The 27,280-nt window shown below is 40.2% G+C and overlaps 1 protein-coding gene across 1 annotated transcript; it reads right to left on the reverse strand.

Moving 5' to 3' along the window:
• Positions 1-15: 15 nt before the first annotated feature.
• Positions 16-22,656, reverse strand: LOC110050094 (collagen alpha-6(VI) chain-like). The gene is made up of 8 exons (XM_089285610.1): positions 22,233-22,656; positions 11,544-12,122; positions 9,221-9,247; positions 8,488-9,066; positions 7,701-8,273; positions 2,732-3,295; positions 1,120-1,677; positions 16-689 (listed from the first exon to the last, which is right to left on the reverse strand). Exons 1-8 carry the CDS (start codon positions 22,306-22,308, stop codon positions 55-57), a joined length of 3,591 nt encoding a protein of 1,196 aa, XP_089141736.1. The 5' UTR covers positions 22,309-22,656; the 3' UTR covers positions 16-54.
• Between the last annotated feature and the right edge of the window lie 4,624 nt (positions 22,657-27,280).

Raw genomic sequence — 27,280 nt, forward strand, 5'->3', positions numbered from 1 at the left:
TGGCGAAAGTACGTGTTTTTTTTTGCCAAAGGATATCATAATTAGGTCTCATTCTTACAGCTCTGTGGATAGATTTATTTTGAGTACAAGCGAGTCTTTAAACTTACCCGCTTCTTGACAAATCTTGTGGCTGACGTTTTTCCTGTCCAAAATTAGCTCGTCATAGGAAGTAGCCCGAAGAACTCGTTCTTCGTCATCCACTATTAGACTCAGTTCTTTAGAGTCAACTTTTGTGCCAACACCAAGAGCAATCACCTTTGCTCCTGTCCTCCTTAACTGCGTGGAAGCCACATCTAGAGCTTTTACGCCCTCCTTAGGAGCGTGTTTTCCATTGGTTACGACGAATGCTATTTGAGGTATTCCCGTCCTGCCATATGGTAACACGTCTGCAACAGCTACGTCAAAAGCCTTTTCTATTCTGGCAGGCCCTTTTTTATGGGGCATCTTATGGACAGCTGTCTCAAATTCTCTTGTACTTGACGAATCTCCCAGTTGGAAATGAACTGATGCCGAATCACTGTACTGCACCACGGCCGCTCTACTGGTATTGTGAGAGATTCCAAAGCTCCTTGCGATGGATATTATGAGCGACTTTTGTTTCAGGTAGTCGTCGGTGCTAATAGAGTCTGAAGAATCCAGAATGAAGGTGAGGTCAGCCGCGTAGCCACAGGTTGGTTGCTCGATTGGCTCTGTGAGAAAAATGATCATAAACCATTACATAGAAATTATTGGAAAGATATTTCTGGTTGCAATATCGCAAAACACATGTACAAACGACGAGCAAAATGAATACCAATACAAACAATCGCACAAGTATTGCTACTGAAATTTGAATCAGTGCGAAGTAAACCCAAAGGTCATAGGTAAACGAGTTTTTGATCGGTTGCTACGCTACGTGCATCTTAACATTCCCCATCCTAAAAGTAGCTTTTGCTTATTTTGTTCGTTAATTAAGTATTTTTCTATTCAAGCAACAGCCGGTCTCGTACCAAGCACTTCTTTTCATTAAGTTGAAGAGTTTTGGCAATTCCTGACGGTTGACGGTATTCTTGTTAAATGTCTACCCTAAAAGGAGATGAGAAGGTGAACTGAATTACATCCATGCGCACATATTGTTACCTGCTGCACGACAAATGCTAGCGGCGATCTCATGGACTTTCAAGGTTAGATCTTGAAAATTATCCACTTTAAGCAGGTCTTGTTTACGTTCAACCAAATTACCCCATTCCTCAACATCCATCTTTTTGCCAACGCCTACAGGAACCATGCGAATTCCCGCCTTTCTGGAAGTTTCGAAGGCTTGTTTGAGTTCCAAGGCGTTTGGTCCAATCGTTTGCTTCCCATCAGTTAGAACGACTGCGAGCTTGGAAACTCCTGGTCGGGATTTTGGAAATACGTCTCTTGTAGCTAAATTCACTGCTTCGTCCAATCGTCCCTTTCCGCTGCCGTCCTTGCCTTGCGTCAAGTTGGCAACGGGTATGTTCGGAAACTGATCAAGGCTGGTAACAATGGAAGCTTTATCTCCGTAGGTTACAACGGCGGAACGGCTGTTGTTTCCAAAACTTTTCGTTAAAATCTTTAAGAAGGTCATCTGTCGGGAAAATTCACCCTTGCCAATATTTTTGGATGAATCTACCAGAAAGGTGATGTCCGTTGAAAATTGACACGGGGGTGGAACTGCAAACATAATACGAAAACAGGCGATTTATATTACTCATAACTGAGGGAAGCCTGTGCAGGGTCAACGTCGTAAAATCCCATAAAGTACCGTAAAGCTCATGGAAACGCCCGCTTTAGGTCCTTTAGCGCCGTAAAATCCCATAAAGTACGGTAAAGCTACCCTACACGCCCTCTTTAGCGCCGTAAAATCCCTAAAGCACCATAAAGCTACCGTAAACGCCCGCTTTAGACGCCCTTACGGAACAGTAATGGCTTTGAAGGTATGATTGATCATCGCAGTTACACACACAACTTAAGCAGCTGTGAATTTGAAGCCTCAATTTTTTTCAGGCTTTAAGCTCACAACTGCTTAAGTTGTGGGTATAACTGTGGTGATCAATCATATCTTCTTATCTTTCTCCGCAGTTCAAATATATGGTATTTCATATATTCACTTGTAGTAATGGCTTTGTTTGGCGCTGTGAAAAAGTATACAAACAAACATAAAAATGACTGTATTTGACGACATCTTTTTTCTATCAATACTGAGCAATCGCTTCCTAACCACCTTTGATCGTTCATATTTGCATTTTCCATGATTTATTTATGCCTCTTCATTACTAAGCTTGTTCTTACGGTTATTGTGCATTGCCTGAACGAAAAGTGGCTTGCGTTCTGGCCTGTACACGCTAATACATACTTCACATAAAAGTACCTAATGTAATGTGGCAACTCACTAAACCGGTTGGTGTAAAACTTCGACTGCGGACTGCAGATTGCAGATTGACTGCAGACTGGGGGTAAAATGCAAACTGAAATCGTATTGCAAGCTGCATAAAATCAAATAAATAGATGTCCTTTCTTCTCAATTTCGTGGTAACGCTAGTTAATCTTAAATATTTTCAACTGCATTACTTCTAAAGCTAATCGTTTTTCTCCAGCTTCGCCTGTGTATTTAACCGTCAACCCACAGCCAAAGTCCAAGGTAAAACAAAACTGGATATTCTTGAAGCCAACTTAAGGAGGTTATTGGTCTAGTCATATATACAGAAAGCAATATATATTTACTTACTCGCAGCTTCGCAGGTGCTCTTCGCGAGTCCAACGGAATTCTTCAGTAAGCCAATAAATGAGTCTAAAATGAGGACATCTCCATCACTGTGAACTAGCGCCCGTAAGGATGCGCGATCAATTTTAGAACCAACCCACACGAGTAAAACGCGTACACCTGCCTTTCTCAACGGGAGCACAGAATCTCGCCAACGCCTATCTCTGTCGTCCTTGTCATCGAGGATAACCACAGCGATTTTTGCAACTCTCTCTCTTGCCTTTGGAAATACCTTTTCTTCTACAAGTTTGAGCGCTTCACTCAGATCACCCCGTCCCCCTCCATAGCGCAAGGAAGACAACGCTTCTTCAAATTCGTTCGTGGATGAGAAGGCGTCGAAAGACGTAACCAAGGAAGCCCTGGAATCGCTGACCGTCACTATGGAAGCACGACTCCTTCTTGGTGAAATGCCGAAGCTCTTTGCAATCGTTTTTATGGCGGTCTTTTGTCTCAGAAAGTTGTCTAGCCCAATATCTCCGGAGGGAAAAATGAACGCTAAATCGGCTGAAATGTCGCAGGGGTCCGGTTCTGAAACGGGAGTGAAAATGATTCAAGGAAATTTCATTACTGTTAGAAGTTTCTATTAAGTGTAACCGTTTGTTTCAATAACCGACCTGACTCTCCATGGCTACCAAGAAATGTGTAGGGAAAGGACGTCATTGAGAGCCGTTTGGTAATCGAATCCAATCGTTCGATTGGATTCGTTCATCGAGACAATGGAGAAAAAAAGGCAGTGATCGATTTTCGAACCCAGTTGTGAGAAAGTATACTTATAAAACTATTTCAACAATTTCTGTCTTATGACTTAAATAGTAGTGCAAATTAATAATCGTTGCGTGACATATACAATTCAGTCACAGCAACTTTTGTTTTCCTTTGTAACTTTTTCTATTCGCCGCTCGCATGTGCATAGTCGTGTCAAGTGACGTAAGGTTTTTCTGGCTAAAATTGTCTTGCGTTAGGTTGTCAAATAAGCCCCTTCTAACCAAATGCGATCGATCTGTTAGTCATGGTGACGTGCACCCAGAGAAACTTATGTTGCGAATACAACCGTGTTTGTTGAGGAGACTTTGAGAGCAGGCGAAATTTTGAAACGATCAAATAGTGAGTGCATTTCCGCTTTGCAGTTTGACTGAATAATGTCAATTACTGTACCAAACATACGTACAAAATGCGGATTTTGAAATAATAATACTATCGCATTACTGTTAAAATCTCAGTTGAAACATCAAACGGAAAATATGAGCAAAATTCTCAACCACCTTACCGAACGAGTCGTCCTAATGCAAACGGAAACATCTCTGGGTGGCAGGCGTACCGATTCTTGATAGATTTCCTTGAAGTTGTATACAGAATACTGTCGAAGGCAGTCATCCTAAGGGTCCTAAGGGTCCTAAGAGTCGTGAGCACTGCCGAGAACATTTCAGAGGTCGAAGCGTCTCAAGTTACCTTTACCCCACTCCCTCTCTTTACTTTTGGAATCGACGGCAAAGGAAGGGAAGGGAAAGGGGGGCGGGGGGGGGGGGGGGAGGGGGTTGGCAAGAACGTATTTTTATCCCGAGTGATGGGTCGTGCGACTAGTTTGCAAGTTTTGAAATCGTTGAAATTTTTCAAAAGCATCACACCTACAATCTTGGACGATGTAAAATTAAGACCACCCCTCCCCACATTTCAATGATGGGGAAAATGGCGCGCTTTAGGTTATAGCGCCAGTTTTTCATTGATTAGGGGGAGGGGTGGTTTTATTTCTTGTTTTATTCTGTCCAAGAGCTTGGAAAATTTAAATAAAAATTTAAGGCCACCCCTCCCCCATTTCAATGATGGGAAGAATAGCGCGCTTTGGGTTTAGCGCCAGTTCGTCATTGATTCGGGATGAGGGGTGGTTTAATTTTATTTCCTCTTTTATTCTGTCCAAGATTGTAGCTTGGGCATGAGACGAAATAATTAGTTCTTATCAACCGAGGTCTGAACGGGAGAATGTTGACTGGGTTCGTGAATACGGCAGAGGTTAAGATTCTCCCATACAGACCGACCAAGCTCGGTTTATAAGATGTTTATAATATGCCCAAACAAGAAATCTCGTTTGCACTGTCACGCCATCAAAAATAAAAATCGTAACCATTCAATACATTAAGCCAAGAATCTGGGATATGATAGATGATTGATATATAAACAACCTCGCCAAGATTTAGGTCTGTGCGGTCTTTCATTCTCGCGTTATTCGGAAAAAGTGTTTCACCCAGATTTATAGAGCTTTGTATGGAGCCCCTTCCAAGGGGCACCAACATGGTGGCCGGAAAATACTGTAACAGAAACATCTGTCATTGAGTATTGCTATTGAAACGAAAATTTATAGCTCTAGAGCTCCGATATGTTGAAATTAATAACTCTTCTAATGCAAGCACTGTTCAGTTAGCAAAAACTTGAGCGATAACTCCTCTTTTGACCTACGCGAGTTTTTGTTGGGGCCGCAATTTTAATGTCACGCAACACATAAATTTCAAATTTCAAACGTGCTCTCTAACAAAACGAGAAACCCTGTCGAGCTAAACGTTGTAAAACGTCAATTCATTGGAGGGTCTTACATCTAATGAAACTAAAACTTCAAAGGATTGGTAATTTTTAGTTGTGGAAAATGATGACGTCACACGAAAACCGGCAATTTTAGCCGGTTCGTAAGTCACCTTCCATTTTGCTTGCGAATTGGGATAAAAAATCAGATCACAAGAAGGTCGAACTTACTGACATGTATGTTTTTAATTTCTCTAGCCTATTTTATTAACTCAAAAAATTTCTTATAGGCGTTTAAGTCACTCTTCGTGTTGTATTGAGTAATTTGTCCTCCTAGGCTGGCAAAACTTCCCAATTTTGTCGTCAGCTGGTGCTTTATATTGCACAATTTGAACTGAAATTTACCAAAGTTTGTTCAGTTTATTACCCAGGCAGTGAGGCCTGGGTTTAAATTTCGGCTCCGTTTTTTTTCTTTCTTTTCACGTTCAGTCACAAATCGCCGTCTGGTCTCTAAAGCGCATGCGTCACCTGCGCATGGGTACAGCACATGGAGTTTGCAGAGGTTGTCGTCGAGAAAAGTTAGCACGGATTCCATGATTTCTAGGGCGATGAAATCACATACAAACGAACACACCGTTCAAGGTAGACCAACACTAAAGGACGTTAAGCGTTTTCGGAACGGGTCGCTGCAAGCCTTACGAGAGATCAATTTAGGAGCGAACATTTTGAGTGAATCATGAATCATGTTATACCAAAGGAGCCATCAACCGGGGCTATCAACTCTTCAACTTGATAAAAAGCATCTTCAGAAGTGTCTTCGTATTTTTAGACGTGATCTTGAACCAAGCAGAATCCCAGCACGAGCTCAAGAACGTGTGAGCAACAAGAGCAGAAAGGTTAGAGAATTTGTTTACGAATTCATCTGTTCGAGTACACCTAGGTAAAATGCTCTGAGAAACTTCGTAAAGTATAATAAAGATAAAATCTCGAACTAAACGTTATTCGCTCGTTATTTGCTTGTAACAGAGTTATGTGTCTTAACAAGAGTGAAACTCATGTAGCGAATTACTGTACATTTAAGCTGAAAGGAACTAATGTATGTTGACCCCAGCAAAACAAATCTTGGCTTGCACTGTCACGCAATCCTGACGCAATAAAAAATTTATTCGAAAACCATTTGGTGGATAAAATCAAGAAATTGTGATGTTATAGGAGATTAAGAAAGATGACACTCCTCGAATTTTCAAGTCTGTTCCTTTTTTTCAAGCTCAGATATTCGTCGAAATATTTTGCACAAATTTACAGAGACCAGTATGGAACCATCATGTTGGTGTACCTCCGCGGTACACCTTCATTGCGGCCGGAAAATATTGTAAACATCTGGAACTTACTATGGCTATCTAGGCGACTGATTATCTGTACTGAACAAACAAGCATTTACATAAGCACTTTTCCTAATACTTTAACTTCTAAATGGGCTAAAAATCACGAGATAAGTATATGATTTCGAAAACTGCGTTCGAAGGTCTATGTCACGCATCGCCATAACTATGAAATTCAAAATGTCTCGCTTACTTGAGAAACGCAGATAACAACGACAAAGGCTAAGGAAAGTAGACTGGAACGTTTACAGGTTGATATAAAGACCTTGACTCATTTCACACCTTAAAGACTTGCAAACGAGTAATAAGCTATTAATCGATTCCAAGAAATGCAATCAAAAGTAGAATAGCTTAAGCACATCAATTCGATTGAATTTCCTACAACTTCAAATGCAGAACATTTAGCTCAATTGCAATATAGCTATTGCTTCTCAGTATAACGACTGCCTGGGTACACGCAGCAAAGCGTCTGGTTTAACTTTTTTCTACACGTCTTTGACATTTTCCATTCAGTATTTTTGGTATTATAGGTTGATATAAAGACCTTGACTCATTTCACACCTTAAAGACTTGCAAACGAGTAATAAGCTATTAATCGATTCCAAGAAATGCAATCAAAAGCAGAATAGCTTAAGCACATCAATTCGATTGAACTTCGCACAACTTCAAATGCAGAACATTAGCTCAATTGCAATATAGCTATTGCTTCTCAGTATAACGACTGCCTGGGTACACGCAGCAAAGCGTCTAGTTTAACTTTTTTCTACACGTCTTTGACATTTTCCATTCAGTATTTTTGCTAGATTTTGGATATTTGTTTGTAACTCTCTAGCGGCAAGGGTAATAGGTAGCGTTATATGGATGACAGTCTAGATGGGAAATCTAGAATGCGATCATTAGCTATATCGATTTTAGCTAATCAAATACTTGAGTTTGGTAGTTCCCAGTCGAAGCTAGTCCTTGCAAGACACAGCCATGGAATAAAAAATATAAGGGTTGGGAGAAGTATAGCGAACAAAACAATTATACCCTTCGCTTACCTGCTAAGTAACAAGTGGCTTTAATGAAGCTACCAACTCTGTCAAGCAAGTCCTGGAAGTTCTTTGCGATCAGAACGTCCTCATCCTTCTCCACAATCAGTCTCAACTCATCAGGATTGACCCCTGAACCGACACCTAACGCCAACACCTGAACACCGGCCCTTCGTAAAGGTTCGGACGCCACCTTGAGATCTTTCGTATCACTTTCTTGAGTTTGCTCGCCGTCTGTTATCACAAAGGCTATCTGATGCACACCCTTGCGAGCAAACGGAAAGACCTCTCTGGTAGCAACCTGCAATGCTTTGTCGATGCGTGTCCTACCTCGCTCGTGACGAAGTCTATCGACAGCTGCCTTGAAAGAATTTGTGCTGGCATAGTCCCGAAATTTAATCTGCACAGAAGCCGAGCTACTAAACAACACAAGAGCAGCGCGAGACTGACTTTTGGAAATCCCAAAGCTTTGAGCAACTGCGTTGATGAAGGCTTTTTCTCTTAAGTAGTTGGGTCTTGAAACACTTCCCGATGAGTCCACCAGAAAAGCGATATCTACCGACGCATCACAAGTGGGAAGCTCTGATAAATCAGAATTTAAAACGGTGTTAGTCAGTATTATTTTCTCCTGAAGATAAAAATTTCAGCCTTGGCAAACTGTTAAATTTTGAGCTATTTCAGTCTCAACGTATATGTCTTAAAACAGCAACAAATCAAATAAATTTGAACTTTTGAAATGATGTGGCTCGCGAAATAAGTTTAGTTTCATTAGTTTTTCATTCTACAACAAACGCACCTTCAATGCCTTCACAGGCAGTCCTGACTAGTGGTTGTACTTGCGCTAATAAGGTATCAAAATCGTCTGTTTCTATCACATCCTCGTCGCTGCTGGCAATCATCTTAAGCTCTTCTTCATTCACGTTTCTTCCAACTCCTATTACAATAAGCCGCACTCCTGCAGCTTTGAGAAGCCCAGCTGCCCTATCCAGAGGAATTGCATCGGAGGCTGGGGTCTGTTCTCCATCGGTGAGCACGAAGGCGATTTTTGGAACCAGAAACCGAGCTGTTCCACGTCTACCGAATAAGTCGTTGTATGCTCGCTGAAGGGCGAGATCTATTCGAGTGAATCCACGCTGATGTCTTAACCGTTGCACAGCTCTAGCAAATGACTCAGAACTTGTGTGGTCTGTGAATCTGATATCCGTTGATGCCGACGTGCTGTACACAACAACTGCCGCGCGGGACCCGCCTGGGGAAATATTGAATCTGGCGCCTAAGTCGGACACAAATTGCCTCACTTTCCTGTAGTTTCTGCGAGAGATGCTCCCTGAGGAGTCGACCAGGAAGACGACATCGGCATTGGGGGTACATTTCCCTGTTTTGAAAAACAACAAAGATATTTTCAAGTACTAGTTCATAAATGGTTATTGTCTAGTGACTTCATTTTATTTGTTGCTAAGAATTCTATCCAAACGTTCCAAACGTTTTTGGGATCTACCTTTCAAAGTATTTTGAAATTTAAATCTTACCTTTGTCCTCTGCTGGGGCGCTAAATACTGAAAAAGGGAAAGAACGTTTAAGAAAAGTTAAATCTTTACCATCACTAACAACAAAGAAAACTCTCAGGGAGGAGAACCTCTTTATAAAAAAAGAAAGGGGGTGCTCGTGAGAAATTCGAAAAAGAACCCCCGAGAGGTACCAAGATCCTGTTTTCTGGGGGTGGCTTGAAATTTGGTTCATCCCTAAGAACTACCAATTCTAAGCCACAAAAGACAAAAGGTACCACAAAAGATACCACAAAAGGTAGCACAAAAGGTAGCACAAAAGGTAGCACAAAAGGTAGCACAAAAGATACCACAAAAGATACCACTAAAGGTACCACAAAAGGTACCACAAAAGATACCACAAAAGATACCACAAAAGGTACCACAAAAGATACCACAAAAGATACCACAAAAGGTACCACAAAAGATACCGCAAAAGATACCACAAAAGGTACCACAAAAGATACCACAAAAGGTACCACAAAAGGTACCACAAAAGATACCACAAAAGATACCACAAAAGATACCACAAAAGATACCACAAAAGATACCACAAAAGATACCACAAAAGGTACCACAAAAGATACCACAAAAGATACCACAAAAGATACCACAAAAGATACCACAAAAGATACCACAAAAGATACCACAAAAGGTACCACAAAAGATACCACAAAAGATACCACAAAAGATACCACAAAAGCTACCACAAAAGATACCAGAAAAGATACCAGAAAAGATACCAGAAAAGATACCAGAAAAGATACCACAAAAGATACCACAAAAGGTACCACAAAAGATACCACAAAAGATACTACAAAAGATACCACAAAAGATACCACAAAAGGTACCACAAAAGGTACCACAAAAGATACCACAAAAGATACCACAAAAGGTACCACAAAAGATACCACAAAAGATACCACAAAAGATACCACAAAAGATACCACAAAAGGTACCACAAAAGATACCACAAAAGATAGCACAAAAGATACCACAAAAGATAGGACAAAAGATACCACAAAAGGTACCACAAAAGGTAGCACAAAAGATACCACAAAAGGGACCACAAAAGGTACCACAAAAGGTACCAGAAAAGATACCACAAAAGGTACCGCAAAAGGTACCTCAAAAGCTGCCGCTGTGGAGCTTTTGAGGCTGAACACCCTAAGAGGTACTAAAACCGCCCTTTTAACACCAAAAAGGTACGACGAGCACCCCCGCCCTTTTTATGTGGGAGTCCCCCCGGGGAAAACACCACCCCATCTAAAGTTCCTTTTAACTGTCACCATGTTTGAATTGTTTCAAATTGGGTAGAAACAACGCCAACTGCACCCGGGTAAACACTAATTTATTCTACCTTGAAAAGTAAATAAATGAATTGCACTAAGTGAATTGTTTCATGATTCTTCATAAACTCATAGTGCCAAGTCTTTTGTACGGGTTTGTATTCGTGAAGGCCAGCATAAGGTTGTTATGAATCAGCATTAAATTTACTTTTATAAGCAAGTAAACTTGGCGCAGTTAAGGCGGTCGAGCACAGTTGTTTTTGATATCTCAGTCTGATTCAGTCGCCATTTTCCTAAAACTCTTTATCCTTTTGGCCCCAAAATGGCGGGATGTAGGTTATCAGCACAGCCTTTTATTTGGATAAACAGCCCCTTAAAACCATGTTTCGTACAATTGCAAAAAATCTAGTCGTTAGATTTTCTGAATCATAGACAAGCAACAACCTTGTAACAATTCCCGTTAAACTATTCTTGAAATGCTATTTTTATAACAGTTAAACAGAGAGAATTTTAATTATCAGAATAACTGCAGTATTTAGAATTTCTTAATTGTATTGTAATGCCAGATTATTTTCCATAATCTACTTACTTATTTTCCAAAGTATTTTCTTGCCAAATTTCGTGAAATTCAGAGGAGAGTTTCTCGAGAAATATTCCCATTTGAGACGAAATTATCCCAGATAGCGCTAGTACGGATTGCATGTGTCGGCGCCATGTTTGTTTTTGGGGTGTAATCTTACGTTTGGGCCAATGCTTAGTCGCATTAGCAAGAGTACGGGTAAAAACTGTGTCAAGCTTTATAGTGGGTCAAGGGTTTTTGTTGCCATTGTTTCAAATTGTCGATAAAAGAGATCTTGAATTGGTTGCTTTATCCTCAGTCGTCTGTCACAAAACATGCAAGTGATTTTGCCATGTAATTATCATGTCACTATAACTATTATCATGTCACTACAACTATTATCATGTCACTATGACTATAACAACAAAAAAAGTGTGTTTATATTTCTTTGGGAACTTACACTCCAAGCCTTCACAAGCGCTCTTAGTTAATGGCTCCACCTCCTCTAACAAGCCATCAAACGTTTCGGCTAAAATGACATCCTTGTCGCTGCTGGCAATCGACTTTAGTTCTTCCTCTTTCACATTCTTTCCAATTCCTATCGTGATAAGTCGCACTCCTTCATTTTTTAGAAACCTAGCTGCTCTATCCAGAGGTATTGCACCAGGGCTTGGCGTCTGTTCTCCGTCAGTGAGCAGGAAGGCAAGTTTTGGCACATCATATCGTGAGTCAGCTCGTGGACTGAACAAATCATAATAAGCCCTTTGAAGGGCGAGGTCGATCCTAGTGAACCCACGGTGATGTCTCAACTGTTGCACAGCTCTACCAAATGACTCAGAACTGGTGAAGTCCGTGAACTTGATGTCCGTAGACGCACCTGTGCTATAGAGGACGACGGCCGCACGGGATCCCCGTGGAGAAATGTTGAAGTTTGCGGCCAAGTTTGCCACGAATGTTTTCACTTTCCTATAGTTTTTGCCAGAGATGCTCCCTGAAGAGTCGATCAGGAAGGCGACATCGACATTGGGATTACATTTTTCTGTTTGGGAAAATAATGAAACATGAACGGTTTTATTGTGAATTACCCGTGTTTGTTTAAGAAGAGCGCGTGGAACAAAAGATAGTGCTGCGTGGAAAGGACACCACTCGTGCATGGTGAGAAAAAACTTCCCTGGACTCAGTAGAGGACAGACTGAGAAAAAGAACTTCCACCAGGGGAATTCTTGGGACTCTTTATGAACGGATAAGGAGGTTTTTAACTGTCGGAATTAAAGGCAGTGGTCTTATCAGGCTCCTGATGAGGAAATGATTGTGACAATAAGGATTCAGTACTGGGCAAAGACAGTCCTTCACATTGTTTTGCTTGGCTACGTCATCTGTTCCTTTTTTCTGATCGCTTGACACATCACCATGGTGACGTAAACTCAAAATTATCAAAATGACATGATATGCTGTTTAATATGGTAGCTTGTTGTATGGCAAGGTAGTCTTGCGGTAAATCCGAGCGTTTTGAATGGTTCTTTCTTGGTCGGGATTTTGCCATACGGACCGTTCAATCGGTCATAAGCCATGTACTTTTTGTTTTCGAAAACCGGCAAATTCAATAAACAAGCATGGCCCGAGTGCCGTATAATAAACTATACTTACTAACATAGCTTGCTCGAGCCGTACTGGAGGAATATGGCCCTCCCTAATTTCTGCACGGACCTTGCTGCGCTCGGTCCGTCCTGTTACGAACTCGGGCCGAAACTCCCCAGCACGGCCCTGGGACCAGGTTAGTAAGAGGTTATTATTTTCGTGAGTTAAGACCGAGTCTTGATATAAAGTAGTTTATAGAGTGTTTTTACATGACGTCACAGCAGTCATATTGGTGTCCCAAAACAATAAAATGGCGGCCAAGTTGGTGTGCAAACTAATCCTGTGGGAGCTGAACTCTTTTCTTATGTAAACACTTTTTTTTTGTTCCAATAAATTTGCATGGCTTCTGGCCACGTTGGTGAACACGTCCTTGCGCGTGATGATTGTTGAGTGCTGAGCCTAATTAAAAACGTTAGACCGACAGTCTGATAGATGAGTAAATTATTTAATCAGTCTTTTACACAGGGCTTATCTTACGTACAGGGCCTCAGGAGCTTCGAGAGAGATTAGCAAAGCAAATTTTCTCTTTCCTGCACAAATCTAAACAAGAGAACTATACTACGGTGCGGTTGGTGATGACAAACTACGGGGTTATATATTTGGCGCGTAAATAGCCAACTGTTATTGCGGGTAATTGTGTTGAGTAATTACTCGACACAAGGCAGCCGCGCTGTTCCGTTATGAAATATTGTCCATATAAAATGCTTTCTCAGCAACAACAACAACGTACAGCCACTGTCTTTTATAACGACTGTTTTAGAACCCAATAACAAATAATTCCGCTATCTTACAGTTTTAACCGCTCGCCATTATCGGAGCGTGCCGTGTTCGTTTGTCTGAGTAACACTGCACAAAGGAAAGAACAATTATGTAATTTGAAGAAAATTAATCTACGATGTGAACTTTCTTCTTTTAAAAAGCGACACAAGAACACTCACAAATACATATAGATGTTTGCTAGTCTGCTGTCGAGCAAAAACGGGAAAACAAGTAATCTTTAAATAGCGGGAGCACACGAGAAGACTCAGTGTCTCGGGGACCTTGTTCAAGTACAAATCCGTTGTGATCCTTGTCCCACAGTTTGAAGCTCTAATGCATCAGTCAATTCCAGCAGTGCCCATCCCCCCCGGGCAACCGCGGGGCATTTGCTCACGTTGTCAGTCCCGGGGGTGGGGCATCCGCAATTTTATCGCGGCCCGGGGGCTGGGCATTTGCGTACCCCGGGGCGATCCCCGGGCATTCGACACACGTGTTTTGGAAAGTGCCATGGATGAGTTCGTTGGGAAAGACGAGGCGTTTGTCGAACAATGTTTTCTTAATTTTAGATATTTCTTCATTACTTGTAAACATATAAATATAAGCGACAAGGTGAACTATATTTTGTTTATCACAAAGCAATCACTGACATGAACACGACTATTTCGCATTTCGCATTCAAAACTAGCCTAGCATTTTTTAAATTCATGAAAGTGGAGTTAAAATACTTAAGGTTTGCGAAATCAAATGATGCGATCTTCAAGACAGATCCTGCGTGCTTAAAATGCAATGCATTCTTCACAGAAAAAGTAACCTGCGAATACAGGCGCCTATCATCGCTCGCGGCTGGGGACACGTCCGCCGCAATCCCAGCTATCCTCTAGCAAACTGTTAAAAACAAATATAAAGAAATAAATATAATCAGAATCAACTAACACGTACTGTTGTCCTTGAAGTCTTACCGTTGCAATAAAATACTGAACAGTTGACCGTTTTATTCACTGATTAATTAAAAAACTGTGGAGGTGTTGGAATGCGACGATCCCGGGGACGGGGCATTTGCCCTCTTTCTTCGTCCCCACCCCAGGGCATTTAGACAGCTTATGTGTCCCCACCCCAGGGAATTTGCCAATGTTTTTATAAAAATGCTAATGCCCGGGGGTTAGCCCGGGAGGAGGGGGGATGAGCACTGCTGGAATTGACTGATGCATAAGTTCTCTTCCCCTCAAATTCGACTCTGGCACAAGTCGTAGGGATCAGAGTGTAGTTGTCAGACTAGAGATGCCGCAGTAACGATCTTTCACCTGATTATTAACCGCGCGGCCATGGGCCAAGCGCGGTTCATGTTCTACCCTTGGTTTATTTTTTTAAATTTTTTTTTTGTCGGAGACCAGACGCAGATCTCCACTCGGCCAACTTTGAATTACGCAATCGGTAATGTTTACTCGCCAAACCTTGTTTCTTCAGGGTCAACAGAAATCTGAGATTACAAAATCGCGCCGAACCTACACGTTGCAAAAAAATCTCTTCAAAACCCTGACATCGAAGCGATATATCACTTTAGCGTTAATAGCTACCTCATATCGGCAGTATTAAAATCTATTCGTTAACAATCCAGCTTCATCATATTAAAATTTCAACGAAATCGAACAAAACCAGAACTAAATATTATTAGATTTTTTTTGTAACCTAGCTTCATTGCGTGAGTTGACAAAGGAAGCGACGGTCGCCCATAGCCACCGAAACACATTAACATAACCAGTGAACCTACGTTTCGGTCAAAAAAATCCAGGATTATTGCCTGAAAGCTGAAAATTCAAGAGGAACATCTTTTTCGAACTTTTCTCAAGTTATTTAGACGAAAAAATGACCTCGGCGGACTCCAAAAGAGAACGAAACAAAAAACAGAACGAGACAGTGAGAAGAGTCGATAATTTATTCACCGCGTGGCCTTCGTTACGTTCACGTTAAAAAAATCTTACTTCTGGATAATTTCAGCCTTACAAGTCAGCAACTGGTCCCAAATTACTTTCTGTATCCTTACAAATGTCCTGACTTCCATCTCCGAAAGATTTGGCCGCAATTTTTTAGCAAATAAACATTTCGCCGACAGCAATCACCATTACGGTGGCTTGCAACTAATTCGCTAGCTTTACAAAACCCTCCCGAGGGGGGATATGACGAAAAGAGCTGAAAAATGATGACCGGAAATAGAGTAATTTTCTCAGCTTCCAGTGTGCCAAATTTGCTGGAAATAGGTTCAAAACCGATATTTTTTTTTCGTTTTTTTTTCTTCGGGTCACTCATGCTACCAAAACAGTTAACTTTTAAAAGCGCGGTTGTAAGATCTTAAAGATCTTCTTGTCTTTATTGTGAAGAAAAATAATTAAAGCGGATGGACGTGTTAGTAAAGGTATTATTATTGCTATTTTTAGGGGTTGGCAAATGAAATCTTAGCGGGGAACTTAGATAAGAAATTGAGAGCACACTTTATCCAAAACAGTAATAAAACCAGACATTTTAGAGACAATGACAAATTGAAGATATAAATATTTGAATGCGGCAGCATCTAGATAATTCTACAGTCTATATCTTTAAATACCCGGCGGTAATGAAATATTTCATGAACCCAAAGTGTCTAGGGCTTTAGGTATCATGTATTATATCACAGTTCTACAGATCGTAAATTTATGGGCCTTCGTGAATTTGCACAATTTCATTTTGAGTGAGACCAGAGCGATGCTGAACAGCTGTATCAACAGAAAATACTGGAAACAGTTAGAATATTGATCGGCATGATATCCATGCAGCAGATGTTTTGTAATTCAGACAGTTATTGTGGTAGTACTTGAGTCGCCCCGCTAAGAGAATAGAGATGGTATATGTCTGGATTCACAATTAGTCAGAGGCAATGACAACATCTTAGTAAGGCTGGGAATGTCGTTTTCATGTCTTCCCGTGTCTTTTAGGGCCTTAAAAGGGCTTCTTACGTAAACTAATACAGTTCTATCCGTTCGAGTTCTTCAACTGGATACTAAAAGGGCACATTTTTGTGGAAATAAAATCTTATCATTGTTTTTAAGGTGATTACAGGACGATTAACTCTAATCTTGGATTAAAAAGCAGTTAAAGCTTTAATTTCTCTTGTTTAAAAGTGGTTTAAATATTTTGTGGTTACTGAAAAGAGACAAAGTCAACTCTACTGGACAAAAATATAAACAGAAATCACTTTTAAAGGTTACAAGTTGAAATGAAAACCCTGGATTAGTTAATAGTGCCCTCCACAACAGCGTCCATCTGCAAGCTGTTACAGCCTTTCCGACTTTCCTGGCTGACCTTTTCCTGAACCAAACGCGGCATTTTATCTTTCCGAAAACAGGCGATTTTAATTTGCGGATATATATATCTTTTATTATGAAAACAAATGCCCGGTATTTTAAACTGAATCACCGCCATTTTGACGCGAGTTCTTTATATGGGAAAATCATGGTACCCAATCACTCTTACAAAAAAATGGGCAAACAACTTTGAGCATGCGCAGTCATTTTCGCGGCTGTTTTATGGAAACTAGGAAAGATAACTTTCGATAATCAGACGGGATACTGCCTGTTTAATTCTGCTTGCCTTACTTCATTTCTAGCTGCTAGATGCCGGGATTACTAAAAGGTCAGAGAGTAGCGTGAAGAGCGGCTTATCCCTCCGTCAAATTTCGAAGAAAGGTTATCAGAGGGGAACGTTTTTGTCGTTGTAGGAAAGTTCGGTAGAGATAAAAAATTCCAATTATATTTTAGACGACGCGAAAAATATCTTAGCTTACTATCACGCACTATAACGGTCAGGTGTAATAAAAGACACGTTATTCCCTGGAGACAATTTGGTAGGAATTGTTGGTATCTGCAGAAAACAAAGCAAGTCAAATTGCGAAGCTACATCTCACAAAATTTCCTCTAAAACACATGAAAAATATAGAAATACATACAGGAAGCTAGTGCTTTCTACTTCAAGTAAACTCAAAGGATCGAAGGGGTACGTGCATTGTCAGTAGATAGCTTTCCCTTCTTTGTACACCAGATCTATTCGCGCGAGACAACATGGTTTATAGTACGTGCAGAGTCCTAAAACATTCTAAAATTCCAGAAATATAATCTTCAAGAATGCAATGAACATAATGCGGGTAGGAGTATTAATTGCGCTGCCCCTGACTACAAAATTACATGTAAAGAGCCAATTCCTTCCTGCGTCGAAAAATACAGGTATAGGTGATATGCACGTACGGCTATAGTTTCACAACCAGAAGCGGACCAGTGACTGAAATTTTGTCATGGCCTGTTGTTAAAGAGATTGTACAATAACTCTGTTTACGTGTACCCCTGAGTCACGAGAGGGAGAAGGAAAGTGTGTTCAAAACAAGAGCACGAGCTCGCGTTGGGCTGCGGTTCTTTTGGTGCAATTGCGAAATAATTGTGGTAAACTGGCGAGACGAACAACATAACAAGCCGCAAAGCTTCGAATGCGATTTGGTGGAGGAGTTGTACCGTTTTAGCTATTTTTTAGTAAAGAATAGTAATCGAAAGTAAGTAAAGGTTTTTACTCGGGTTTCGGATGAAAGCCCGAGTCCAAAAATGGAAGCAGTTTTCTCCTGGGCCAAATGCCAAGCGTTCCTGGCGGTAAGAGTGGAAACTGGGGACGAGAACTGCGACAGCTCGATTATCGTGTGCTTGCTCTTTGTGAGTATAATTTACGGAATGCTATGTGCTGTGAAGAAAACTTTGAAAAGAAGCATGTCTTATACACACTCATCTCTTATACAAAGATGTTGCACGTTTTCGGAACAGGGCGGCCCACGAATCCTATAGCTTGAGAGCAAGCCAAATTAACAAAGTTTATGCTAGTCCCCACAAGATAACAAATGAGCCATATATGAGTTCAAACTAATGAAACACTGACAAAGCTATATATGGGTACGGACTTGACAACAAACTGTGATGTTGAAAAATCACGAATCTTCGTGAACAGAACTCGAAGATGAGGCAGGCAACATGCACTTGAATAAAGAGGTTACTCAACGAAGCAACTTGAGTAGTAAATATGTAAACTTAACTCTTGTGTTAAATCTCGAGTCTTGTATTTTTTTTATTGTGTTCAATACTTGTAAAGTAAGATTGATATTGCCTTACTGCCTTATTATCTTATCTCAACCACTAAATAACATTAAAAATCTTTTTTGATAAATAAATATATTTATCTGCATCGAAACCACTTAATAGTTGTGCATTGCGAGGAACAAACAACGAAAAGGCAATAAAAGAGCCAGAGGCTTTAATATAGAGCTGAAGAAGAGTGTTATGGATAACGATAGACCAACTTGGAAACGTTACGCCAAACGGTCTAGGATGCTCTATCCCTAAGTTAGGTTTTAACCAACTGTGCGAAGTGACAATTTGCCGAATAATTGAAAGAATCTTGAATTTTGAGCGCTGCAACTGATTTTTCCTCAGGAAGAGTTAACAGTCATAATTATCGTGCTTCTCCCTCGTTTTTGAGACTACGAGTTTTTTAACGTCTACGTGATATGAAATACGTGAAAATGATTGGAGGATTGAATTTCCGTATGTGCCAAATTAAATGAAACAAAATTTGGCAGTAAGTGGAAATGTTGGGCTCCAATTATTGCTGAAATTCAGATAATCACATTGTGTAAGTATCTTGTCCTACCATTATACATGACACTTCATTCTGTCCATTTTGGCACAGAACTGGTAACGTGCACTTGTTAATTAGGTAGAGTTTTAGGCTAAGAATGTAATGGAAATTAAAATACCCCCGCAAGGAAAATAAGGATTGCGGTTGTCTCGAAGAGGAGGCGATAGTCGATTAAGGGTGCCCTTTTGCTCTTCTCTATTTTAGCTTTCTTCATCTCTTACTCTAGTTTTTATGGTAAAAGGAATTAATGGTTCGAGTCCATAGTATCTACTAATGTGAGTCTGAAACATCGACAAATGCTAGCTACAAGAACAAGCCGACATTACGAGAACTTTGTCAGGCATTGCGAGATCAACAAAGCTTTGTCTTCCCTGGAAGATTAAAAAAGGAAACCATTCGGTTGCTTGAAATGTTATCGGTTTAATCAAACTCATTAGTGATGAATGATAAATTGCATTGAATACATCCGTCCGGATTTAAAATTCTGCTTTGATCTCGATTTCACTGTCGTTTTACCTGTTTGTCGGGCACACCTTCACGATTGGCTAAAAATCTAGACAGATTTTGTTTGTATCAGTTTTACAATCTCTGACATACGACACAAAATAATTTTTTTGTACCTTTATTTAGTATTATATCACATTGTGAGATATATCAGACGAACGAAGCTTTTTAACCTCCACGTTTCATCTTAAAATGGTGTTACAAAAAGCCCGTACAAAAAGTCCCATTGTTGTCGATTCGATTATTTTCATTCGAGGTTAATAGCCCTACCCCATTGTTGTCGATGCGATTATTTTCATCCAGGTTAATAACCTTACTCTCTTGTGGTGCTGAGGAGAAATGTTCTAGAACTATCTAAGTTTCCAGCTTTTTATCAGAGAAGACCAATTCTCCACCCATTTTGCGATCTATTAGTCCCTTCATACATGTAGCTTCTGTTTATTAGATTTGTCCATTACTACATTTGTGATACTGTTTCTCTTATTGATCAGGCAGGTTTTGTCGGTTTTTACGAATCTCCGTGCGCAGTCTGTGATGAAAGTTCGAAGTGCTTTCGTAATCTTTACTACCTTATGGAATTAAATTAATTATTCTATCTGATTGATTGATTGATTGATTTATTGGAAAAGGTCGGTTGAAGGTGATCATGCGTGACCTCATCCACTTTCTCTTGTCTTTTCAGTTCCTTGACTTGGGAACACAGTCAAGCGAAAAGAAAAACGTCAAATATACGTCATGCGCAATGCAGACGATTTATGTTTTCTTCATCCTCTCTTAATCATCTTTTTTGACTCATTCTATTACGTTAGCCTTAGTTGCGAACTATCACATGTCTCACAAAAATAGTAGAGAAAAAAATATATAAAGAACAAATGGTAGAATTTTGTAGTAACAGATGGATAGAATTAATAGTACGCATAAGAAATACTTAGGAAAGTGATCTATGCAGTAATGATACAGTACGACAGTAATTAATTCTTTCATTTTTGCTAGAAAATCTTTGAGATGTCGATTGACAAAAATTCAGTTTTGTGAAATCTTATACAGGTTAAGACCACGAAACCTGTGCACTTAGAAATTGTAGTAATTTTTGTTCTTAGAGTCAATGGGCTGCCGAAAGACATAAAAGAACTTACGGTCAAATGTTAAGTGATCGGATTTTGGGATATCCGAAACAAAGACATGAGTTTGTCTGGGAGTTTTCATCAGTGACTGCAACCAACTGATTCTTGTGGTTTATGTGGACGAAGTTATTTGAGACAGAGAATTTCCCATCACTTTTTTTTTTTGGATATACTTTTTCACTTAGTTTCCCGCCCCCCCCCCCCCCCCCCACCCCCAGCCCCAAAGAGGAACTCGTGGAAAAACACCCGTGTGACAAGTAAACCGAGGAAACAATTCATACTTTAATTTTCAAAAAGTTCTCCTGATTAAGGTAGGGTTGCCGTTGTTGTTATCAGCCCAAACTAAAGGGCACATTTGTGAGACTAAAGCACATTTATTCTTAAGCTTCCCAAAATACCGCTAAACCACAGCATCCGATCCTTCTAAAACAAAAGAAGACAACCTAATACCGGAGAAAATACCGCAGATACTCCTAAATCATCAAAATCGCCTATGTTCTGATTTGCACCAATTAAAATCCTTCGCACGTCGATGGCCGGCTTTACCTGTGAGCAACCCCCCCTTCCCCCCGGGGTCTGCTTATTAATCTGTTTATACAACGCGGTTTATTCACTCCGACAGGCATTTAAATACTCGGATGGAATTTGCTGTCATCGCTTTGATAAATATAAGGCTACAGTGACCGTGGTTTTTCTTTACACTAACATATCTTAAGAAGAAAAGGCTTTGAGGCAATTTGGAGTTAATCCTTGGAATGTTGTCACGAGAACGTCTTCGAGACAATGCGTGCACTCTATAACAACTTTTGATAAACTTAAATAGATGAAAATGATCTTCGACGTCGATAAGGGCGGTGTAAAAACAAGTGGGAGTTCTTCTTGTTGCTTCGGAAAACATTGACCTTCATGAAAGCGAAGCGTGACTGTAAAATATTGGTTTCCGGATGTGGCAAAAACAACTTGGGAAATCGCCCACCTTACATAGTTGTTCTTTCTTTAAAGAGTCATGCTACAAAGCGCAGTTTAATTAAAAAAAATACAGCACTGGCTAGATATATTTCGTCACGAGCTATTCCAAAAATTAATTCCGCTGATGGCACAGGAGTTCCCGTTACGATTCATGATAATTGCCGTATCAAGGTTATCAGACTCCCGATAAAGTTAAATTATGTTTATATCACTGATCTGCCAATTTCACGAGACGTATTGTACTTACGACGACTTTCATGCATGGAACAAACATAAAAATAAATAAATAAATAAATAAATAAATAAATATAAAAAAACAACAACCGTTGCAGAAGATACCAAGAAAGAAAACGGGAACTTTGCCACCACTCTAAAAAAAATGTTAAGCTTATGTGTTCCACAGAAACACATGGAATATCAACGGAGTATAAGCAGTAAAATTGTTCTTCACTTACCTTGTGCGACTGCAAACTGTACGGATATCACAGCAAATACAAATACACCGGGGAGAAACATCCGCTTGTTATTCATGGTCCTAGAATCTCATTTTGTAACGGCGCAAAGGTCCGTTAGGATGCAGTTCCTTCCATGTTCAGCGGAGTGTCGAAAGCTCATAAAATTGGCCGATGGAATACGACAACTTGACAACTATAACAGGTGGGGCTGTAAGTCTTCCTCGTAAACGCAACTTGAAAATGCTGTCGATGAATCAATCGATCTGAGACGCAAAATGGAATGGATAGTTATGTTGTGGCTACCTCCCTGCGAATTGACCATTAATTCGTGATATCAGTTTTGATACATCAGAAGGTCACTATATAAGCAACCGTGCTTGCAGGAGCTGGTCAGAGCTCACGCGATGACAACTTGTCACAGACTGTGTGTGCACGTCGGGAAAGTCCATGCGTTATTGAGGTCTAGCGTTGCTAAATAATCAAGCCTTTTATCTGTGAGGTGTTGATTTTGCACTGTCATCGTCATCATAGCTAAATCCGCAAGTAGTCGCATAGAAGGCGCGTTCGTAACGCCGTTCTGATGACCACCAAACATCAAAAACTTTATTTTTTCAATCTGTAGTCCAAAACGCTTTTAACTTCACATGTAGGACAGGTCAGCACGGTCTCTTTTCCAGTTTTCATGTCTTCAAGAGTGTCTTAAAAAGTGGGTGTGGGATCCAGTTTTCCGTTGATCGTCTGTGAGACTTTATTTATCGCAGCAAGTAGAACGTCTACCGCGGCGCGGTGTAATGCGGCTTATGTGTAATTTGTATGCGATTACAACAGACTTTGTACATGTATAACAGATTCAAGCTGAGAATATCAGTTGACAAATAGAAGTACAGTTGTAACACGACTCAATAAATTTAACCTTAACATAACCTGTTTTTGTTTTGTCATTATGACTTGTTTCCTAATCGATCGTTCGGTGCAAAATAGATGAAAACTGAGGAGGGAGTCATTCAATTTCCAGTCTTGAACTTCCGTTAATTTTGTTTCGCCACCAAAATAGCTCTCGATCCATTTTGCCTTCCACAGCATGGGAAGGAATGCCATATCCATTTCAAAGCGTCTAACTTTTCATACTTGAAAGATGCCGATGGTAAGACAGAGATTGTTCTCTTTTATGAGGTAAATTTCCCAAGTATTGTCAAAAGACCTCCGTGTAAAATATCTAAGATATGCGGGAAATAAATGTGCAGGTAAAGACTAGAAAACAGTATTAGCTCCACAGCAGTCATGGTAATATATATTAACTGATTTAAGTCACTTATAGTTACCGTGTGGTTCAACATTTTTGCGGGAGTTTAACTTTGCGGATCGGCCATTTTTTGTGCTTTGCGTGAACTAATTTTTGCGATTGGGAAAGACTGGCTTTTCAAGCTGGGTATCAATATTTGCGCGTTTCAGTAAGTCACCTTCAATCAGTCACTCTAACAATTACGTCTTACTCCGGTGTAGCTAATAGTACCTGCGGACGATCCTTTCTTGTTACCGTTTTAGCAGCTACACCTGTAGTGTACCATGCGCAATTTCATCGTTTTCTTTAAACAGAGGTTTTAAAAAAATGGCATCATTAAGATTTTACAAGTGAAGTTTCGCCAATGGAGTAAATTTTTGCGGAGAACGGAAAATTTTCGCGGGAGCTTTTTATTGCGGATCGTGGAAAAAAACCGCAAAATCGCCAAAATTAGAACGCACAAAATTTTGTGCCTAACTGTATAGAGGTAAGAAGTCTCCGGTGGTTCTGTCCTACTTAAAAACTCATTTTACAGTTACAGGTTTATGAGAGGAAGGCAGGAAGGACTTATGTTCCTTTTTGTTGTTAACTTTTCTTCGGTTCCACTGTTGAGTTAGAGAATGCACGCCTCGTTGCCAATGAAAGGTATTTCGTTTAATGTACCCTCAAATGCAGCTCGTCTGACCTTTTAAAATCTAATCACAAAATTTTGTGCCTAACTGTATAGAGGTAAGAGGTAAGGTTCTAATCACAGCTGCGTTCCAGGTCACGTACGCTAGCATTTTGTTTTTCACTGAGCGACGGGATAAACATTTCTGCCAAGAAAAATCTCAGTTAAACTTACCTGTTTTATGTTAGCCACTTATACGTGATAATTGGATATTTTTCTTCCATAAAAATACACCGCAGCCGTTTTTCTGATAACTTGGTGCATTAAATTGTAATTAATTTTGAAATTAGATTACCAAGACAACAACGAGCTACAATAAGGCAGCCATGATTCGTTGCGTGATATCTGTATCGCGTGCTTTGCATTCAACGGCGAAATAACTTTTTCATGCGTGACCTACTTTGACCTTCTGCTTGCGTTCGGTGCGCGTAGGAGCGCAACATTTAATCGAGCACGAAAGCCTTATTAGGTATTGCAGACAGTCAAAGTTGTTAATGAAACTTAAAAGAAGTGTGTTTAGGCTATTAAATCGCAAAATTCTGTGATAGCTCATTGACAAGTGGTCGATAAAATCTATATCATGAAGTGTTTTTTCCTATTTGATAACTTGACCATTGATCATGTGGTCGCTAATTACCCCTCTGATAAAAATTTCTCACGCCCAGTACGATTTGGATCAATTTCGCCATCAGGCAAAGATAAACGAGTTTATGTTTTATAAACTGTGTCACTTAATTTGAAGCTATTTGAGTTTGCTCATATATATCTTCTAGTTTTGCTTCTTTAAGTATTCATGTCCTTTCTCTTTGATTTTTCTACCTTTTTCGGCCAAGTATTTCTCATCAGACTTATGGAGCAAAAACGAATTTGTTCAAGACGCCTTGTTTATTTTCAAGGACCTCCCTCAGTGTTGGTATCAGTTCTTTAAATCACTCAGTACAGGAAGTGATTGGGGAAAATGCCGGATAACTAAGATAAAAATGCAATCCCTAAAAAACATATTTTCCATTTCGGAGCAAATTTGTTGGCATAGGGTAAAATATGGCCTAGACCATTGGACCCTTGGTCCCTTGAACTATTTTTTGGACTATTTCTTGGACTAAATTTTTTAAGGGGTGGGTAGGTAGTTTTGTCAGGGGGGTGGTTTATCATATGTTCTTCCCAAGGGAGGGGTGGGTAGGTGAATTTTGTCAAAATATGTAACTCTTACTCATCGAAAATTGATAGTTAGGAAGGGCTGGGTAGGTAGGTAGTTTGTCAGGGGGAATGGTTAATCATATGTTCCTTCTTAGGGAGGGGAGTGTAGGTAGTTTTCGTTAGGGGGAGATGTGCTAATTACAGCACTTGAATCATTACACATGATAAACCATCTGAAAGCAATGGTCACACAACACATGTACGAATGTGCACAGCCTATTAACACGGAAGGGCAATGTGTCATCTATGAGGAGAGGGGGTCGTAATTATTACATAAAAGTTATCAGCATTAGGGAATCTTCGCAATTCTTGTCCGCTAAGTCGCTTATTGACTTACGCCAATGTAACTTGCTGCTTCGACTATATTTCCGTCGCGGATAAGATCCGTCATAAGAGCTATTTCCATTTCCTTTAATCTTGCTCTGACTTACAGCGCTCCACAAAAGAAAACATATTTGGACAGTTACAAAGTCATTCTAGCTTTAAAACTACTTACCCGCCCCTTAAAAAATAGTCCAAAATTTAGTCCAAGAAATAGTCCAAAAAATAGTCCAAAAATAGCCCAAAGGTCTAAGGGTCCAATGGCCCAGTCCATATTTTTCCCTAATTCAAATTTGTTTGTGTTTTGATATCGGAGGTCTACTGACTGTTAGAATTCTGTGAATTTCCGGTCCGTTAACCACCGTTTCAAACAAGAGGGATCGCAATTGATCAATACCAATCGCCACAGACTTGTAACTACGAGGGAAAAACGAAGTTGCGAACCTGAGTGGTTGCGTCCTCAAACAGTATACCTTGTTGTTTGTGTTATTTTGAGTAACAAATTATCAAACCGCAAAAACTAACCCATTTCTGCGAAACCAAGGGTGCATTTCTTTAAGAAAATCCAGTAAAAACTTTTACTTTACAATTTAGATACCAGTAATATGAATACATATAAGAGAAAAAATCATTTCTTTTGCCAGACTGAAGGTTGACATTTGGGTGACGTGACTACTCTTACTCTCTGTAATGGACTATCCAAGAGGTCTCCGCCCGAAAGAGAAAACGTTCCCAGGCTTGAGGTATGTGAACTATTGGAGTGAAATATTATCTGCATGAAAGAAATCAAATAGGTTGAATCTGTATGAGAACATTTCCTGGCAGAGTTGCCTAGAATGAAGAGGTAGGGCCTCGCATTGCAAAAATACCAGTCTGTAAGAATTAACTCAGGTTTATAGTGGGTAACTGGTGCCTCCGATCCCTTTCCTGCATTTGTCACTTTTAAAATACTCATAGAAATGATGCTTGTTCAGCATATAGTGGCGATTCTCCTCCAACGCTAATAAGACGACAAGCACGAGTTTTCTGCGGACGAAAAACAAGGGCGACTAGTCTAATCGCTTTAGTATAGACATGAAGACGGAAATTGGTCCCACCGGGGCCACTTCCTTGAAGTGGTGAGGCTCGTTGAGTGTCTCTGTGGACCTGTCTGTTAGGGGCAGCTATACCGAACCAGTTGAAGGGTAGGGACCAAACTAAAGGTGATCTCCTGGCCCCGGATGTTCAGAGGATAGATAATACCATGCACTAGATTAATCACTACCCACTGGATAGTGTGATCTATCTTGTTGATACTTATCCACTGGATAGCGATTTCTCCGGTGGATAGCGTTATCCACCCTTTGAACGACTCGGGCCAGAATCTTCTCTCCTGGGCCGAAGGAGAGCAGCCCAAACAAGGGTTAGTAGGACACAGGGCAGCCAATCCCTCACTAAGGAAGCCGCCGGGCCGATTGAGATTGAAATGCCCATCAATATTTCTAAATCTTTTTAGAAACATCGGAAAAACGAGAAAACGTTGCCTTCATGTGGATCTGCACAAAAACGACTGATTATAGGTGAGTCAATCAAATTGCA

Source organism: Orbicella faveolata, unplaced genomic scaffold (assembly GCF_042242905.1).
Source record: "Orbicella faveolata isolate gen_17 unplaced genomic scaffold, um_ofav_v1 contig_13, whole genome shotgun sequence".
Classification (NCBI taxonomy): Eukaryota; Metazoa; Cnidaria; class Anthozoa; order Scleractinia; family Merulinidae; genus Orbicella; species Orbicella faveolata.